We start from the raw sequence: 20,078 nt of genomic DNA, 5'->3' as shown, positions 1-20,078 counted from the left end.
ATCATTGAATCCATTTTAAAATATTGTAATAGTCAAAGATCACGTAATTAGAAATTTACCTAGATGCTTCCATGCCTGACAAATTCAGTCCCGCTTTGACAATGAATTATTTCGTACCTGAAAATATTAGAAGCTATTATTATCAGACAGGATCTTTTGGTATTTTTTGATGCAACTCATTTCCAATAAAATGCACAAAACATAAATCGTTAATGAGACGCATTTTTAATTTCATGTAAATAAAGAATCTGTTCACAATAAACTTTGTTTTTACTTACCTACCTCTGTTTGTCCAGACTCCCACTTGTTAATGACATTTCACATTGAATTTCAGAGTTCTTCTTTCAATAAATAACACCAATTTCTGTATCATTTGATATTTGCTTTTCCGTTAAATTCTTTATTGCGTCGGTTGGATATCTTCCGATGTCGACCGCGGTATTGCTGAACGATACTGTTCTTCCTAAACAATTCACGTTACGTAAAAGCAAAAGGCAGCATAACCTCAGTCCACGGCTTCACGCGCGAGAGTTTTACAGCTTTAGTTTCATTTTGTGTACGTTGGCGCTCTGCTCAGCAGACGAAAACATCGCCACAGAGCGATTTCATCGACCAATGAGATCGAATTATTTGGCGTATGCGCATTGTATGTATAGTTTCAAGCACGGTCTTACATACAGGTCTTGCGACTCTGAGTTTCGACGTGGGCCTCTTAACGTGTCAAGCCGCTAGCGTCGCTGCGATCGAGGGATGCCCGGTGCGACAAGGATGACGATAGTCGCGCTCGCGCGTCACATGGGCGTGGAATCAGTCGTCAAAGGCTTATTCAAACATTGTAGGTTATGTTGATGCATCCCTCGATCGCAGCTCCATCTGGATTTTTCTTCAACAGAGGAGCCACTCTCTACCATTGGAATTCTATTGAGTCGCAAGACCTGTATGTAAGACCGTGGTCTCAAGAGATTGCCCCGGTATATATGTATGTATGTATGGCTTTGCCAATTCACAACGGTGACGCTCTGCTCCTCCCTGTCGGTAAGCAGTGCGAAGCCACGCGCGCGGAAGAACAGAAAAGTAAGCGGTGTGTGTTTATTATTCCTGTTTCGGATCTCAACCCAGACGGTCGATTTTGTCAACCGAAGTGTGACTGTATTGAATAAAGATTCAGAGTATTTATACACAAGGAACTATGCTAATTGTCATCGAGAATCTGACAGCCTTCGTTCTTCTATTTAAAATCCTATATTCATTAATGAAGAGATTTCTTGTAACAATTGGGAAAACGTTGTCGATGGTCGCGAACAACCTGTAATAAATACTGCAACTGTTGTTTATCTTTAGTTAGGCAGCAGTTATATTCTTCAATTAATGCGACTCCGCGTTCAGCAACATCGTTGGTAACTTTCAAGGTTTTGAAAAATTGAACTTTGATCTTGAATCACTTTTGAACGAGTGGACTAATCAAAAAATGTTATCAGACCTTTTTTGTAGAACGCTCAATTCTCCACAAAGATCAGAATAGCGCTTTTTTAGTCTACTGGTCGTTTAAAAGGTATAAAAAGCAGAAGAAGCGAAAATTATTTTTCCTATGTTATTCTTATGGGAATCAAAAAATGCGATGTCGACTATCATAATATTAATTTTAAGGGCTCATTCTTTCACAGTAATTTTTTTATACTTAAACGAAACTTTTGAGCCTGTTTGGAAAAAAAGAATTTTTTTTTGAATCACCCTAATAAATATCGTATTTAAAAAAAAATGGTTGCCTGTAAAGTCGGTTTTACGGGCGAAGATTTTACGTGACAACGTCTTTTTCTCGGTAGAATATTTATTGATATGAATATAATTAAATTGCACAATAGGAACAAGGAATTGAATGAAAATAAGAATTGCACAAATTTTAACTATAGAAATATATTTTGTTTACTAAAACATTGTACATGTAAACTTAAACTTAACTAATTCCTATTTGAGTGATTTTGTTGAGGATAGGACGATGATAGGAGAAATATGAAATGAAAGGAAGTGTTTCTGCTGTAATGTGTCTTGCGAAAGTCAAGTCGATAGTTGTTCCTTTTAACGTAGTTGACTTAGAAACGTTTGATACGCAATCAAGATTATACGTATTTTTCATGAAATTAAGAAACGAGTTGTCAGGCTTTACGTTTTTGTTAAAATCACCACACAGAAGAATCGGTATACTAGAATCAACTTGCACGAACGGTGGCACGTACTGGCTGTTGTGAATGTACGGACCGAGTCCTTGCCATAGCAACATTCCAATATCCTGCATACTAGCTCCTGGATGAATATATATAGCACCGAGTATAAACTTGAAGCTAGTATTAGCGGCGAAGCAAGTAACTTCAGTCATGCACATGTCACCCTTGGTTTTAATGACACGAGTTACGTCTGTAATCGCAACTTGGACCACTTCCGCCGTAGATGTCGATGATAATGACGAATCTAAGCACTCCACATTTTCACTACAGACACAGCTGACGATACTTTAACCACACGTGTGAACTTGTATTATGACGCTTTCTTGTTTTTCCAACGCCAAGAACGTTCGAGAAAGACAAAGACAGAGACACAAGCATGCGCCGATTCAATGCGCCTAATTCTCTAGTGCTGCGCGCGCGGCAGACCGATCATAGTTGAGTGGGAGAGAGACGCAAGGCATTCGGCGGGCCTCTCTCTCGTTCGGTGACTCATCGTAACGTTACCGGGCGTTACACTTTTTCATAAGTGACTCCCAGCCGCAACCTAATTTAAGACGTTGTCACGTCAAAATGAGAGAAAATACAACTGATCTTTGGCAATGATATTTTCGGACACAAATTTACAAATTTCTTCATACGTGTAAGAATGAACATCTAGAGCTGTATGCCACGCTGTCTTTGGTTTTTCTTGACATTTCTTTGATGCCACTGTATTTTTGTAGTTTTTTCGGCATAAGGCATGGTAAAAAATCATTTCATCTCGCAGTTCCAAGTTATGCAATTTTTGCACGATTTCCGTATTGCTTAAGTCCACTGCACTTTGCCGTATGCCTGTCAATGCTTTTTCCCTCTCTAATAAATGTAACTGTTGCTCTCGGCCTTGATGTTTCTTGCGGTTGTTATTGCAAAACACTCAAACAGGAATTTCCAATACCTCTTCAGCCGTATCAGATTCCTAAGCCTCGTCAACTGCAGCAATATTGTCACCTCCGTCGACATTCTCATCTTGAGCATCAGCGCTCTCCGCGTTTGCAACATACTCGCCACGAGCAGCCTCGCCTCGGCCGCCGTCTACGTCTTCAATGTCAACTTCAACAGCACTATCGTATGGACTGACAAATAATTCATTGATAAGTCATACATGATATGTAAGATAGTACGATTATAAAGATTAAAATTATGCAAACGCTACGTAAAAAATTTAAGTAAATACTTTGTGCACAGCGGAATCATAAGTTATGCCCTAAGGTAGACAAAATTTAAATATTTGCTGAAAATATACAATTTGCGTAATAGAAATACTTACTCTGTCGTTAAAGACGGGGATGCTTGCTTTTTCGGGTCATATCCTCTCTGTTTTGGCGGTAATGCTGTGAAACGGTTATGGCGCCGACTATGATATTTTTGGAGGTTGTTTGCATTTTCCCGCAATACAACGTTAGCTAAAGCCAAACCAGAGGCTCTCGCAATTTTGAATATAGCTATACACTTGTTCAGCTTGTCCGCACCGAAAAGGTTTCATTTTCCAGTTTCTTTTAAGCAAAACACACAAAACGGCTGTACAGTGAACATCTTCGCAGCTCCGATCGGTCCAAGTTCAACGGTCGCATTGAATAGCTTGGCCGATTTCGGAGCAGAGACACCAAATTTAAATGGAAGAGGGCTCGCTGCAACCGAGTGTTCTATTCATGCAATTTTAATGTGCGAATTACATAGGCTATATAAATATTTGCGATTCTTACTTTTATGTGTGAATATTCATTGAAACCCTTTATATTCAAAAACCTCTGAGATATAAAAACGGCATGGACACGTTGTGTCGAGTAATGACAAAAATATAGAGAAATTGTGGATTCGAATATTATAGGTGAATTGAAAAATTAACGACGGAGCCAAGAATCGAACCTGGTATCTAGAGATGCTTTGCCGGAGACTTACTCCGCTAGACCACCTAGCCGTCCTGACTACCATCTGATTAATTTCTCTCATCACCTGTATTCGAATTTCTTTTGGTTGAGTGTGCTGTGTATTCGTGTAAGTTGCAGATTTCGTCGCAAGAGGCACAATTTGAGACATGTGTATGTGGCTTGTTTACAAGTGTAACTCAGTACAGTCTAATATATAATATTTTCAATACACCTAAAATATTCGAATTCACAATTTCTCTACCATTTTTTCTCGCTTCATATTAGATATGATTCTTTCATATCGTCTCATGGACGGCTGGGTCGGTTCTAAATGGTTTAATATAGTAGTATACTGACAAGGAAGGTCACCTTGCTGTACCCCCACAACCTGGGTCAAAAAAGTTATATTTTGTAGTTCACACCGAAGTATAAACCCTCACAAAAAATTAGCGGCCTACTCGCATATTTGAGGGGTGAAATTAATTCTCAAAAATCGGTGGTTTTTTTCGTTTTTCGCTGATATCTTCGAAACAAAAATAGATACGGCAAAAGTTTAAATAGCAAAAATGTTCATTTTTCAGTGCTCTGCAATATTACGTAGTCGGAAATAATATAGAATTTTTTTGTTTTTTATTTTCATAAAAAAAACGGGTTTTTTTACACATCTTTCTCTATCATTGCATAATAAAACGTAATTGTTCCGATTCCACATTTAATGATTTCAATATACATTTGTTTTTCACGTCTCAAGAAGTCATGGAACCGGAAAGTTATTTTTTCAAACGCAAATTTTTTTTATAGATTTGGACTGATTACATGTTCTCACCATAATCAAACTGTGAGGTTGACTGTTTGAAATACGCTTTATTTTTCCATGATATCCCATCTGAAATGTTTAATACCGTCATATCAGTAAATAACGAGGCTCTATATAAATTGACTCTTGCCACATTTAAGTTAGTATTGACGGTTTCCGTTCATTCAAGTTTTTTGGTTATAGGAGTGCATTATGAACAACGTATTGAATACTGTGAACTTTTTCAAAAATGTATATCAATCCCCTGAATATCATAAATATTTTGTCCACTTATTTTATGATGATGAATTTGCCTGAAACACCAGTGAATGAGAATGAAATGAAATTAGCAGATACAATTAAAGAGTTTCTAATTGAAAGCATAAACAGATACACGAGAATCAAAATTGAAGAAGACGAATGTTTGGAATTGCAGGAAAAATTCAAACACCATGAGCATGAAAATATAGAAGACAGTAAATTGGAATGGGATTCAATTTCATCTGATGAGGCCGATGACTCTCAATGTACAAAAAATGAAGATAAGATTTCATTGGATTACAAGAAGAAAGCTGTGGAGTTTTGGAGAAGTGGAAAAACAAAAAATTTGAATATTCGTACAGTTGCACACCGTTTTAAAAAGTGATTTCTAAAACACAATTGAAGTGTTGGGCTCATCAAATCAATAAAGGTGGGACTTTTGAAGAAAAATTATATGAGATATCTCAATATACTTTAAATCGCTTCATTGAAGTAACTGAATGTGGCAAGATAGCACACGATATTGATTTGCGACGATGGGCTTTGACCGCACATAAAAATCTCATGAATTCCGATGCACGATTCAAAGCGTCAAAAAAATGGGTGATTATGTTCAAAAGAGCACATCGCATTACGTCTCGGAAAATTACAAAATTTATCACCCGGAAAACTATAGAAGACTCAACAAATCTCAAAATAGCGGCTGAAGAGTTTACAAATAACATTAAATCTGTTATCAACGACCTTGGTCTGGAAAACGTTTACAATTCAGATCAATGTGGATTTCAATTTGAAATGTATTCTCGTCGCACTCTTGCAAACCAAGGATCAAAAGAAATTGAATGCGTTGTTCAATCGATATCTTCAACAACTCATTTTTATACGATTCAACCAACGATATCCGCCGATGGAAAATTACTTTTACCGTTATATCTTGTATTAAAAGAAATCGGTGATGACTTTGGCCCACGCGTAGATAAAACGTTGTTCAAACACACAAACGTTTTTGGTTCGGCATCGAAATCTGGAAAGTTAACATCAGGTAAGAACTATTTAAATCATACATTCTTGTGGCATATTAAATATTGTAAACCAAATCAAATTAAATATTTATTTCGTTTTTTCGACAGATCATTTCAAACAGTGGCTAACCGAAATCTATTTTCCGAATGTTGGCGTCAACAGTGCGATTTTAATCGACTCCTGGAGTAGACACTGTTCAGAAGCAGTTGATGTAGTAACTCCTCCTAACAAAAAAATTGTATTAAAAATTATTCTAAAAGGGACAACAGGACAAATACAACCATTAGATGTGTTTGGTTTTCGAATATGGAAAAATTTTGTTCGGCATTTTTCAGATATAGTAATTCTCTCCGGTAGCGATATAAATCTGCATTGAAGGAATAACATCATCAAACTGCAGTCACTTGTTCACAATCAACTGTCTTCCCCACGTTATATTAATATGCTTAAATATGCATGGTACAAAAGTGGGTACATAGAAAATACACCCCCTGAGTTCATCAATCAGGTGACGTTTGGTTTTGGAGATAATTCGGAACCACGATGTCACATTTGTGGTGATTTAGCTGTTATAACATGTTCGTGGTGCAAAAAACTTTTGTGTCTCAAACACTTCTTTCAGGAGTATCATTATTGCAATGAATACATTTCATAATACGAAATGAAGAAACTGATAAGTGCATTGTCTGCTTTTTTTCCTGTCATGAGTACTAGACATTTCAATAGCTATATAATATATGAATTAAAGGTTTCTAGTAAATAAATAAACGACATGTATGTTAAATGAAGTTTTATGTAAAATGAGAAAAAATCATGTGATACTTATTTGCTGGTACTGAAATGGATGCACAAAACTAAACTAGATGTAAAAGATTTATGAGTATTTTACGATAAGGGTGGAACAGCATATGTGGATTTACTAAACCTATGTATAAATGTCAACATATTCCGTTTGACGGATTTGTCAACCTTATTTAATTTTTAGGCGAAATAAGAACTTTTTCAGTGATCAAATGACGAAAAATGTATTAAAAAACCCTTTTTTTCGAATGATAAAAAATAAAAAAATTGTTTCCAATTTTTGACTACATATTATTGCAGAGCACTAAAAAATGAACAACTTTGCTCTCTAAACTTTTGCCGTATCTATTTTTGTTTCGAGGATATCAGCGAAAAACGAAAAAACCACCAATTTTTGAGAATTAATTTCACCCCTTAAATAAGCGAGTGGGCTGCTAATTTTTGATGAGGGTTTATACTTTGGTGTGAACTACAAAATATAATTATTTTAACCCAGGTTGTGGGGGTACAGTAAAGTGACCTTCCTTGTCAGTCTCACCTCTGCGTGTCGATCTTGAGTGCCGTATACACAATACGCCAGAGCGCGAAAAAGACAATTCCCGTCGGGAATCATCTTGATGATTTGTATGTTTATTTTTTGCGTGGCAGAAACAGACACCTATAAAGATATTTATCAAAGACTGTCATAAACAGTCGATGACAGCTGTCAAAGGAAGCTTTGTTTGCTAAATGCGTTTTGTTTTGTTTTCGACATCTCACCCCACTGCCAACTTCGTGCGTACACTATTGTTATTATAGGCTCCAGGCTTCCCTTTTATTTGTTCGAAACTTTTTTATTAGATAGAGAGATGATGTTCTTAGATTTATGAAACGAATACAATGAATGAGGGAAATCAGAATGTATTTTATTTTATTAATCCGAACACATCAGTTTAGTTCCAAGTCTATAGTCTAATTCTTTTTCGCTTTTTCCGGTCTGATTTCTTCGGTATCCGTCGACCGTCAAGTGCACATCATTGTACACCGATGAATACAAATTTCGACTTACTATGAAACCTAAAATATATTGAATTACAACAATAATTAGTTATTTAATGTCACATTATTTCCGTATTCGGAGGAATATGCATTACATTATTCATTATAAGTACTACAATAATGGTAATCGTCGGGAAAATGATAAAAATATAAGGATTTCTTGCACCAAGAATAACGAATATTCGCAATATTATCGCATCCTGAAATTTTACAATGTGAGGAACACGTTTCTCCGAAAGTGTCCACAGGATTTTCTAATCTTTCTGGCTTCACTTCTGTGTAACTACTTTTAAACCAAGAATACTTGAAAAGGTTGACATATCGTCGAGAAGATAATTGATTGTGAGTCAGGGATTGCAATTCAATAATTTTATTTCCCAGGTATACATTTAGATCATAATTCATCAATAATATACTGTCAGAGAAAAGTCTGACAAAAGTTTTCCACATCCTAAAACCATCAACGTCAAGGGGTCGGATCTTTCCGGTTGCTTCTTTAGGGATAATTTTCAATGTAACGTCTGTATTCGGAGGTGCTGCCTTACGTACAGCTGTAGGGCATTGGCTTCTCCATGAATCAATCAATAGTACACTTTTTGAATCAACGTTAGAGAAAAAAAAAACATGTTACAACCAAGTTTTAAAATTTTCTGAAAATCTAATAATATGATACTTCCTACTGTACTCAGTACTTTTTCATTTCCATAAGTGAATAATCATGAAATTTATAACCCGTTCATACCTGAAGTAATTTAACAAACTTCGATACTTCTATGTACACATTATCTGGTCTAAACAATGTCTGTTGCACAATTGGACCGAACATACCACTTGTTTCTTTTAGGACCAAAAAAAGTGGGGAAAGAAGTATTACTTGATCCGATATTGTTGACTGAATTGTGTGACTGCATATAGTAGAAGCAACTGACTGCACTAGACATTCCACCTTTTTTTCTCCTTCGACTGCTAAAGTTCTTCTAGAATGCATCTCCAATTCGAAACCACTTGGATCTGAATTATACACATTCGATAAATCCGTGTATTGTTATATTTTACTTCACACCTTGTACAAATTGTTCAACTTGTTCTCTTAAACTTTCGGCATTTTCAATCGTTTTTTTTTTTGGTGATGAATTTATAAATTTTCCTTAATACAATACGATGGGCGATTTTGAATGAATTCACCCAATGTTCAGATGCTTTAAACGAAAAGTCTTCATGGCCTATTTCTTTTTGGGCTTGTAGCGCCCACCTTCGTGAATCATTATCGTGTACTGGTAATCCAGCATCAACAGCGGATTTGAAGTTTCGCCATGTATAGTCACAAATTCTAGCTATTTTTTCCTTGTATGTTCCGCCCTTATTCAAATAATCATTCTGATGACGTAATTGGCGAACAGATTTTACTTTTTTGAACTTCTGGTGGACACTTTCAATGTTCAAATTCGTTGTTTCAGACCTCGAGTAATCAACTGCTTTTGACTTGTATTTGTATGACAAGTTCTCCTCATTGCTAGTGCATGCGTCTGGGGGCGATTTTGGTTCATGAATTGCAGATGCCCATTCTTCATCCTCTACTATTTCCATTTCTAATTTTTTATACGGTTCTGCAGGGTACGGGGAACTTTCTTCCTCAATCTCAACGCCAGTGTATTCCTCCATTGCATTTAACAATATAGTTTCGAAATGATTTTCCAATGTATTTGAATTCCAATTATTTGAGCAATATTTATTGCTTGAAATGTTGGCGAAAGTAACTGTAAAACGTTGAAAGGATTCATACTTATTTTTGTTATGGAAAAGCATTAATGCACTCTCAAATTCTCAATTACAAATAAGCCACAAATAATTTATGCAAACACACCACTGCTGATTTAAGAATATGAACTGAAAGCTGCCAGCATATAATGCCTGCTGTTGATGAACTGACCGCCCGAATTTCCAGCGAGAATTTAAACAGTCGCGAGAGCGGTGGGGACAAGCTATTTTAATTTTTTGAGCTCTACTGGTTTTCACGCCAGTCAATCAGAAAAACTGATTTAATTTTATCTCAAGTCTCGCATGATACGTCGCAAAAGGCAGATAAAATTAGAACTCCGCCGAAACAAAATGTAATTGTTTTGGTGCTTCTGCGTCACAAGATAACTTCAATTTCTTCAATGGCATACAAGCCATTCCATGTTAACTTTCTGATTTCTTTCAATGCTTCAAAAAATAATAATAACCAAAGTCCCAAATGTTCACAGCATTACACATGTTGATTCCAAAATTGTAAGCTCGAAATCGATTCCAGTTACCTCACAAACTACTGAAATACCGGGCTCCGGAAGATTTCACGATCGTAAAAGAAACTATGCCAGAAACCGTTCGGCAATTTGTGGGAGTGTTTTTTGTTATAAATGCAACCGAAATCGATTGAAACGAAGAAACTCCCAAATTGTTGCCTAGAAAGAGCTTTGTAGTGTTAAATAACACGAATCGAAGCGAAATAGTGCGATTCTAATGGGAATTCGGCTGCACGTGTATAAAGGTAGTTCACCCCTAAGAAACGTTATGTCGAAAAACGCAAAAACACGTGCCCCCTACTTTCTTCTGCTGTTTCAAATGCAATTAATTTCATTAAAATCCGAACAATGGTTTTTCAGTTGTAAAACTTTTTTAACTTTCAACCCCTACAATTTTAGACTATTCAACCCTGTCGTAATCGGACAAAATACATTGTTCATTATTCGTCACAGGAATTATTCTCCAATTAGTTCAATTCAAATATCTCAACTGGAACTATGCAAAACTGTGAAACAACCACTGAAGATGCCCAATTTTGGGGGCTGATATCACCCCTTCAAACTGTTTTTCGCGATTAAAAAAAATACGTGTCTCTCAAATTTCGATGAACAAACACATGCTTGAAAGGTCGAAATTGGGGGGGCGGGCGGGACACCTCAGCAGTTTCCTTGTCATGAGCAGCCTGCAACATCATAGATCGGCGTCGAAGCAACAAAATACTATATGCTTATGGTAGGAAAGAACCACTAGATACATTGAGAGCGTTTAAATCAAATATTGAATTAACCACAAAGTCGACAGCAGTCGACGCAGCAGTAATAGTTCTCGATGGAGACGGTGGGGCACTACTAGGGAAAGAAACGGTATTAAAGCTAGAAGTACTAAAGATTGAGACAAGTATCAACGCGGTAGAACAGAAAAAATTAACAGAGAACTGGGTGAAGGAATTTGAGGAAGTATTTGATAGAACGTGTACTGTGGCTGATCAAAGACTAAATTTATTTCTTCATACTGACCGGAGGTAGGCAGTTACAACGATACAACATAGATGGCGCTAGTAGTACATCAAATACATTATTTTGATATTAATTCTAACATCTCCACTTATCAAAATAATCTGAACTTTGTAACATATAAACTATTTTTGATAAACAAAAAAAAAAAATGCTATTAATTTACAGATAGTCACCTATTAAACAATGTTTTGAATACCTAACTTTTTTACAAAATAGTCATGTTTAACACTATCTAAACCCTTGGTCAGCAAGTCTGCTGGCATTTCAGATGTTGGCATGTAGACTATCTTTATAAGATTGTTAGCAACTGCTTCTCTAACAAAATGATGACGCACATCTATGTGCTTCGTTCTTTTATGAAATAAAAGATTTTCAGACAGCTTCTGAGCACCTTGATTGTCATTATACAATATAATTACATAATCACAACTGTTTATAATTTCAGAAAACAAGTTTTTTAAATAAATAGCCTCTTTACAGGCTTCAGCAATCGCCATATATTCTGCCTCTGTACTTGATAAGGCTATTGTACGTTGTTTTTTACATTCATATGAAATAACAGTTCCAGAAAGTTTAAAATAGAAACCTGTATAGGATCTCCTATCTAGTGTATTTGAAGCCCAATCTGCATCAACGAAACCCTCTGATTTACAATTATCTTTGATAAACATTAGGCCATAAGATTTAGTTTTACATAAGTATCTTAGGATGCGTTTCGCATGCTTCCAATGAGTATAGGAATATGAATTATTAAATTGGCTCAAATAACTCACACTATAGGAAATATCTGGGCGAGTCAAAACACTTAAGTACATTAGGCTTCCTATTAGTTGTTGGAATGGATATTGTTTACAAACATCTACACTTTTCTCTAGTTTTAAATTTTTCTCAATAGGAGTACCAACAACTTTACAGTTTGTCATATTAAACTTACTTAAAATATGATCTACAAACTTTTCTTGATCTGAGGAAATACTGCCATTCTGAAACATTTTAACTCTCATACCCAAACATTGTTTTAATTGGCCCAAATCCTTAATTTTAAATTTTGACATTAAATTTGTTTTTAACTCATTAACCATATTACTACTGTTTGAAAAAATGAAAAAATCGTCAACAAAGATTGCTATTATGATCTGCTCCTTTTCACGATTTTTTATATACAGACATGGTTCTAACTTTGACTTAACAAAATTTAATTTTAATAAAGAATCATTTACTCTTTCGTTCCAAGCCCTGGCTGATTGTTTTAGACCATGAATTGCACGATTTAATTTAAGAACACTATTTTCTTTACAATCTAAATTAGGGGGAACTTGCATATACACATTTTCATTTAAGTAGCCATTTAGGAATGCAGTAGTTACATCTAAGTGAGTAATTTCAAAGTTAAGTTTGACACTTAAAGCAAATAGAAATCTTAGTGTAGAGTAACAAAGCACTGATGAGTATGTGTCAGCGTAATCCACACCCTCTTTTTGGGTAAAACCTTTTGCCACCAGTCTTGCTCTATATCGCACACTATTGTCACTTTCGTACTTTTTCTTGAATACCCACTTACACTGTACCACTCTATCAGCTTCTTTCCTATCTATAAACGTCCATGCTTGATTATCGTCGAAAGCTTTCAGTTCATCTTCCATCGCTTTTCTCCACTGTTCCTTGTCTGGTCCATTTATTGCAGCTTCATAACTGAGTTCTTCATCACATGACTCCGGATTATCCAGAAGACAGAGATTGGTTATCCCATATCTTTCTACTGGCTTTCTCTTACGCTTGGCTTCAATTTGAACTTGATTCTCTGCAAAAGACTCTTCTTTAGTAACAGATTGATATGAGTCATCTTGGGAAGACGATGATTCACAAATATATGTTGAATCATTTGGATCTGAACCTGAATTTTCTATTAAGTTTTCATCTTCTTCTAAGTTTTTATCTTTCTTCGACTTATTTTCACAATCGTTTACTACAATCTGAGCTTCGTCCAACTCTAATTTTTCCATAATGATGACATCTCTGCTCGTAGTAATTTTTTTAGTTCTTGGGTTATATAATCTGTATCCTTTCACATCATCTGGATACCCCACTAAAATTAATCTGTCAGCCTTCTTATCCCATTTTTGTCGTTGTACTTTGGGAACATGCACCATTACTTTACTGCCAAAAATTCTAACGTGGCTGAGGTCTGGTTTCTCACCTGTCCACCTCTCAAATGGTGTCATCATGCCTAAACTGGCGGCTGGTGTTCTGTTCTTTAGGTAAACTGCAGTATTAACTGCTTCAGCCCAAAAACTTTTGTCGAGACCTGCTTCAAACAATAAACATCTTGCCCGTTCAACTACAGTTCTGTTGAACCTCTCTGAGAGTCCATTCTGCTCTGGAGTGTGAGGATTGGTCTTCTGATGGACGATACCTACTTGTTTTAAGTAATTTTCCATTTCACGTGAACAAAATTCACCTCCATTGTCGGTTCTCAGTATTTTTATTTTGTTTCCAGTTTGATTCTCAACTAAACTTCGAAATTCTTTGAACTGCTGGAACACCTGGTTCTTTTCCTTCAAGAAGTAGACAAAAGTCATTCTGCTGGCATCATCCACAAACAGAAGAAAGTACTTCGCCTGACCAATTGACTTGGTCTCCATCTGCCCGCATAAATCTGAGTGTACTACATCCAGTAGTTTTCCACTTCTATGGTTTGCTGATGGGAAGGGTAAACGTGATTGTTTTTCCTCACAGCACACTTCACAATTCTGTATCTGTATGTCAGCGTTCTCGTGAAAAGAAACTCCTTCTACTGCTCCTTCTTTCATTTTTTGTAAGGACTTACTATTTATATGTCCTAACCTTCTATGCCATGTTGACATTGCCGATAACGAGTTCTCGAATTTTTTTGTGTTTAACTTGTACACTCCATTCGTCAAATTAGCTGTACCAATAAGCTCATTTACTTGGTTGTACACAAAACAGGTATCCTTTTTGAATACAACTTTATTACCTTTAGCTATAAGTTGGCTTACGGATAGTAAGTTTGCCGTTAGATTCGGTATATACAATACGTCCTTCACAATCACTTCATACTGAGAACTGTTCACGCATGTCGTTATCTGTGTTTCACCAACACTAACCACAGGCACCGTCATTTGATTTGCCACAACGATTTCTTTTGTTTCGTGTACTGGTCGAGTTCGGAGTAAACATTTTTGGTTTGACGTCATATGCGCGCTTGCGCCTGAGTCAATGTACCAGTCTTCTGTGTTATAATAACCATTGAAAAACGCTGCGCTAAAAGCATTCAATTGTTTATTTGCTTTTAATTCAGGACACTTATTTTTGTAGTGGCCGATCTTCCTGCAATTATAACACTTTATTTGTTTACTGCTGGTTGACTTTGACATTTGCTTGTCAGTGCTGCCATTTTTATTTCGCTGTTTTGACCAAAAAGCAGAATCGATTCCAGTATTGCCAACCTCCGAACACATGTCAAGTAACTTTGTTTTGATGACGTCAGCGCTAACGGCTATTCCAGAGTGTTCTATTGCCATTATCATCGGTGAATACTTATCTGGAAGTCCCGCTAAAAGTAATGACCCAATCCACTTGTCTGTGATTTCGAAACCTGTCCCTTTCAATTTATGTGCTGTCTCAACCACTTGAGATACATAGGATGTCATGGATTCGCAGTTATCGAGGCGTATTGAAATCAATGTACGGAGCAAACTTAATTTTTCGTTGATACCCCGTGTCATCAAATAACTGTTTTAATTTCTTCCACACACCGTCCACTGTAGTTTCACTTTTTATATGCACATATAATGAACAGTCAATAGTCATAACGAGTTTTGCTTTAGCTTTTTTATTCTCAGATTCACTGATAGTTGCTGGCACATTTTCAATGTCAATGCCTTCAAGTAACAAGAAATTACTTGTTGCAAACGCCCAATCGTCGTAATTTTCGCGTCCCTTGAGTTTCGGCACATTCACTAAGTACCCCGACGTCGACATAGTTACTTTAGCACGAGAAATTATTTTAAATTTAGCAAAAATCGGTCTGGGCGCATAACCTGATAGAACGTGTACTGTGGCTGATCAAAGACTAAATTTATTTCTTCATACTGACCGGAGGTAGGCAGTTACAACGATACAACATAGATGGCGCTAGTAGTACATCAAATACATTATTTTGATATTAATTCCAACAGTATTTACAAGATTGGGGAAGTTGAAAGATTTCCAGTTACATATACCAATCAAAAAAGACTTCACACCGGTAGCTTAACCCGTAAGAAGATTACTACATCACCTCAGGGATATATGAAGGACAACTAGTCAACGCACTGTTAAAGTCGGACATAATCGAACGAGTCGAGGGACCGACACATTGGGTAATGCCAACACACTTAATACCAAAGACAAAAAATAAATGGAGATTATGCATCGACATCGAAGAGCAAATAAGGCAATTGGAAGAGAACGTTTTCTGATACGTACTATCGAAGAAACCCTACACTTGTCAATTTTTCGTCACGATTCATACGAGACCTTGCAACAACAAGCGAGCCGTAGAGAAGATTAACGAGAAAAAATTATAAATTCAAATGGAATGAAGAACAAGACAGAGCCGTTCAGAAAATCAAGGAAGCGATAGTCCAACCAAGGATATTAGAATTTTTCCAAATGTGTGTAAAGACACAAGTCATTGCAGATGCCAGCCCAGTAGGTCTTGGAGCTGTATTAATCGAAATATAGAAAGACGGTCCTATCCGACGTAGAAAAAAGTACTCTCAGACTGAGAAAGAAGCCCTCGCATTAGTATGGGCATGTGAAAAGTTTCACCTGTACCTATATGGAAGGGAATTTGACCTAATAACTGATCATAAGCCTTTAGAAGTTATTTTCGGGCCGAGATCGAATCCCTGTGCGAGCGTAGAACAATGGGTCTCACGCCTGCTGACCTACAGGTACAAAGTAATCTACAAGCCAGGGCGATCCAATATTGCCGACCCCTTGTCAAGACTTTTGGACCTTCAAGGAAAGCCAAAAATAGCGGAGATTGATTTGGTACGAGTCGTCGTTGAGGCTGCAGTTCCAAATACAATGAATCTAGAGCAAATCAAAAAGGAATCAGATTTAGACGAAGAAACACAAAACGTAAAGAAAAGCTTGGAAACCAACAAATGGGAAAGGGAACAAAAGATGTACTAAGTGGTTTGACATGAACTAGGAGTAGTAGATGTCATACTTGTACAAAGCACACAAATTGTCCTACCAAGAAGCCTACACAAAGAAGCAATGGAAATAGCCCATGAAGGACACATAGGAATCGTTGGAATGACGCAAAGACTCCGGACCAAAGCCTGGTGGACAACATTGGCTAAGGATGTGGAAAAATGGTACAAATCTTGCCACGGATGCCAATTAGCTGGGGCACCTGACCCGCCAGAACCAATGACGAGGACAACCCTACCAAGTGGACCATGTGAACTAGTCAGCATAGATTTTCTGGGATCACTTTCATCGGGACACTATCTATTAGTTTTGATCGGCTACTATAGTCGATTTTACGAGATGGAAATTATAATGTCAATTACAGCTAATAAACTACTTGAGAGATTAAAAATAATATTCGCCCAATATGGAATTCCAAACACCGTTATAAGCGATAACGGGAGGACATTCATTGAGAGGGAATTTAAGGCTTACATGCAAAAACATAGAATACACCAACACTACAGGACTCCGTTATAGCCTTCAGCGAATGAGGAGGTTGAATGTCAGAACAGATCAATAGAGAAACGATTAAGGATAGCTCACGCGACAGGGAAAGATTGGAAAGAGAAAATCTGGAAATACCTGTTTGCATACCGGACTACGTCACACAATACAACAGGAGTAGCACCTGCAGAACTCATATTCAATCAAAATATTAGAACAAAACTACCCGACTTGACTCTAACAAACGTTGAACCGCATGATGTAGAAATCCAAGACAGAGACCGTCTAAATAAGGAAAGAGGGAAGATATACGCCGATGACGGAAGAAATGTGAAACCAATGCAGATCTCGGAGTGAGACCTGGTATTAATACAATAACAGAAAAGAAATAAACTGACGACACCACTCAAGTGAACACCATTGACTGTAGTTCAAAAAGAAAGAAACTTTACAGTAGCTGAAACACTGGACGGAACGAAATACCAAAGTAACTCTACGCAATCCAAGAAATACGTTGAAAGGCAAGACTCAGCGAGAGTATAGCTGAGAATAATCCAGTTACAACTAACGCGACCGAACAAAATACACAGACTTGACCAGAGTCACAAGATAGAGTAAGACCTAAAAGAAACATGAAGACACAAACCGATTTAATAATTATATCTCAGCATAAGTAAGGAAATTTTTATGAAGAATGTTATATTATATATGAATATTTGTATATGAACATTATTGTGATTTGAAGGAAAAAAAAAAATTACAAAAAAATTTACATGTATGTCGAAATAGCTTAACCCTTATGTGTGCATCCGGGTACCCACCTCGTCACATTCTTGCTTGTCATTTTGTGAAGACTTTTCTTTCAATCTGAGCCTCTGGATCTAAGCAGTTAAACTCTTCACGAAGAGATTCCCATAGCTATATTTCGAAAAAAAAAAATTTTTTTTGCAATAAAAATATTAACTTGAAGTACGGTTAGTCCCAGGGGCACCTAGGATACCCGGGTACCCACTACAGAAAAATTTGATATTTGATTTAATGTATTGATCTGTAAATCAATGTTAATGTTAATAAATGTTCCTAACTGAGCAAATGCGTCACTTCTGGGCCTTTGTATACTTGAAAAGAGATGTAACTATCTAACTACCACTTCCACAAACATTTAGAACATCTGCTGCTCGATAAAGCCAATATATTGACTGCGGAGCACTCGAGATCTCCTCCTTCGATCTCTCTTTGTGGTAACTACATGATACTTTTAGATATAAATATAGCTTAATTACTTTTTAATTATATTCACTCAATTAAGTTAATCGATTTATAATGATTCTGTTCACATCTGAACTCAAAAAGTAATTAGAACTGGAGGTGGGTACCCGGGTACCCTGGGTGCGCGCATCAACGTAGGAGAAATTGGGTGCGCACATAAGATTTAAAAGAAAGAAGAGAATGTAGTGTTTGAATAGAATGATCTAGATGGCAGTATAATGCGAAAAGAGGATAGTTAGAGAAATCAAAGAAGGGGTGCCAATAAAGATATACGTGTGCAACATTAAGTCCGAGTTTTAATACGTTATCTGCCTAATAAGTAAGAGAGCAGACATTAAATTGGAAAACAAAGAGTATTATAGAGCCTATGTTTCTAATGTTCACAAGTTGAAACAAACGCAACCAATAAATGTATCACTTCGTTCAATCGTATTCACAATGATACCTCATTATGATGTAAGTGATGCATTTCGACCATACACGTCCTTTTTATATCATGTTTTCTTTCACAAGGATACAGATTATTGTTTTGTTATTTACCTGTTCCACTTTCTTGAAAACCCTCAGTAGGTTGAGACCTGCTAACTTTTTGACATCATCTTCTGTCCATGAAGAATCTTCCAGTAACGCTGCTAAGAGTTGGGGATACTTTGACACATCTTCCAAGCCCGTCGGCGTACTGAAATGTGCATCAGTGCGATTATGTAATATTCACCACGGTAAAGATTAGATTATTTCATGCTAGGTGAATTTTGAGATTTATGGAAGAATAACCCATCCACTAACTATAGATAATGAGTGCATTCGCGTAGCTTGTTCATTATCCACTGATTTCTAGCAGCCAACCCCATCTATACTTCAAGTTTGTCATTTTAACAAATATAATATGTATAAAATGGTAGTGCGTATTTTGGACCTTTTGGAAAGACTAGGATATCACCCACATTGGTTCCAAGTAAATAAACATAAATATCTTTGAAAGCACAGGGATTTTTCCCAACCCTCAACCCTCTTAGAAGTATGTGAAGTTTGCCATTTAAAATATATACATTCTCAATCAACTTTGAGTAGACGTCGTAACGTGAATGCCTGGTGAGCCCGAAATATATTCCACGTTGTCACGTGCAGACCATGATCTGATAGATCTCGTCCAGCGTGTTAAAAAGAACATATATATTGTAACGGACAGCTGATCGAGGTCACCACCGACATCAGCTATGGCCGTACATACGACAGATCACAACAATAACAGACGGTGACCGATGCCTCGCTGACACATACTAACTCGACGATTCACCGGCCAGGTCATGGATATGGAAGAGACGACGACGATGTAGCGTGATGTGCGATCGCGACGAATATAAATAGGAGAGCCGTGGAGAGGATCGGCAGCAGTTGACCGCCATAGCGCCGAACTGACCCACTCGTTATCAACTTTTTTGAAGAGCAGTTGTCCGGCAAAGAGCCGAGCTGAATCACCCAGATCTTTTAATGAAGTGTTCCTCATCTGGGGGGGCACTGTCGAATTTAGCTTCGGTAACTCGTAAGATAGAAATCCAAGTAAAGCGCTTAGATTCAAACTTAGAAAATTTCACAAAGAGTAGAATCCACGAAAGCACGAGATTTCTAAAAAGATAGGAATTTCAGCACAGAGCATAATATAAAATTTGAACCATAAAAACGATCAGGAGTAGAACCTATGAATTCTCACAAAAATATTTTATTTTGTTTTTTTTTTCACTGTTCA

The 20,078-nt window shown here is 36.8% G+C and overlaps 1 protein-coding gene across 2 annotated transcripts in view; it reads right to left on the bottom strand.

The window, feature by feature from the left end:
- LOC124185018 (dipeptidase 1-like) overlaps positions 1-20,078 on the bottom strand; it is a 1,685,273-nt gene that overhangs the window by 102,750 nt on the left and 1,562,445 nt on the right. The window contains exons 12-13 of one of the 2 annotated variants that reach the window (XM_046575304.1): positions 18,872-19,010; positions 9,573-9,805 (exon numbers count right to left, since the gene is read on the bottom strand). In XM_046575304.1, coding sequence (XP_046431260.1) covers positions 9,716-9,805; positions 18,872-19,010 — 229 coding nt within the window. In that variant the 3' untranslated portion in view covers positions 9,573-9,715. Of the gene's footprint in view, positions 1-9,572; positions 9,806-18,871; positions 19,011-20,078 lie in introns of those variants that run through there. The other variant, XM_046575303.1, reaches the window with a different exon arrangement.

The sequence above is a fragment of the Neodiprion fabricii genome, chromosome 6, assembly GCF_021155785.1.
Source record: "Neodiprion fabricii isolate iyNeoFabr1 chromosome 6, iyNeoFabr1.1, whole genome shotgun sequence".
NCBI classification, from domain to species: domain Eukaryota; kingdom Metazoa; phylum Arthropoda; class Insecta; order Hymenoptera; family Diprionidae; genus Neodiprion; species Neodiprion fabricii.
Note: the sequence above shows the minus strand (reverse complement) of the source record. Positions and strands in the feature narration are given on the sequence as shown.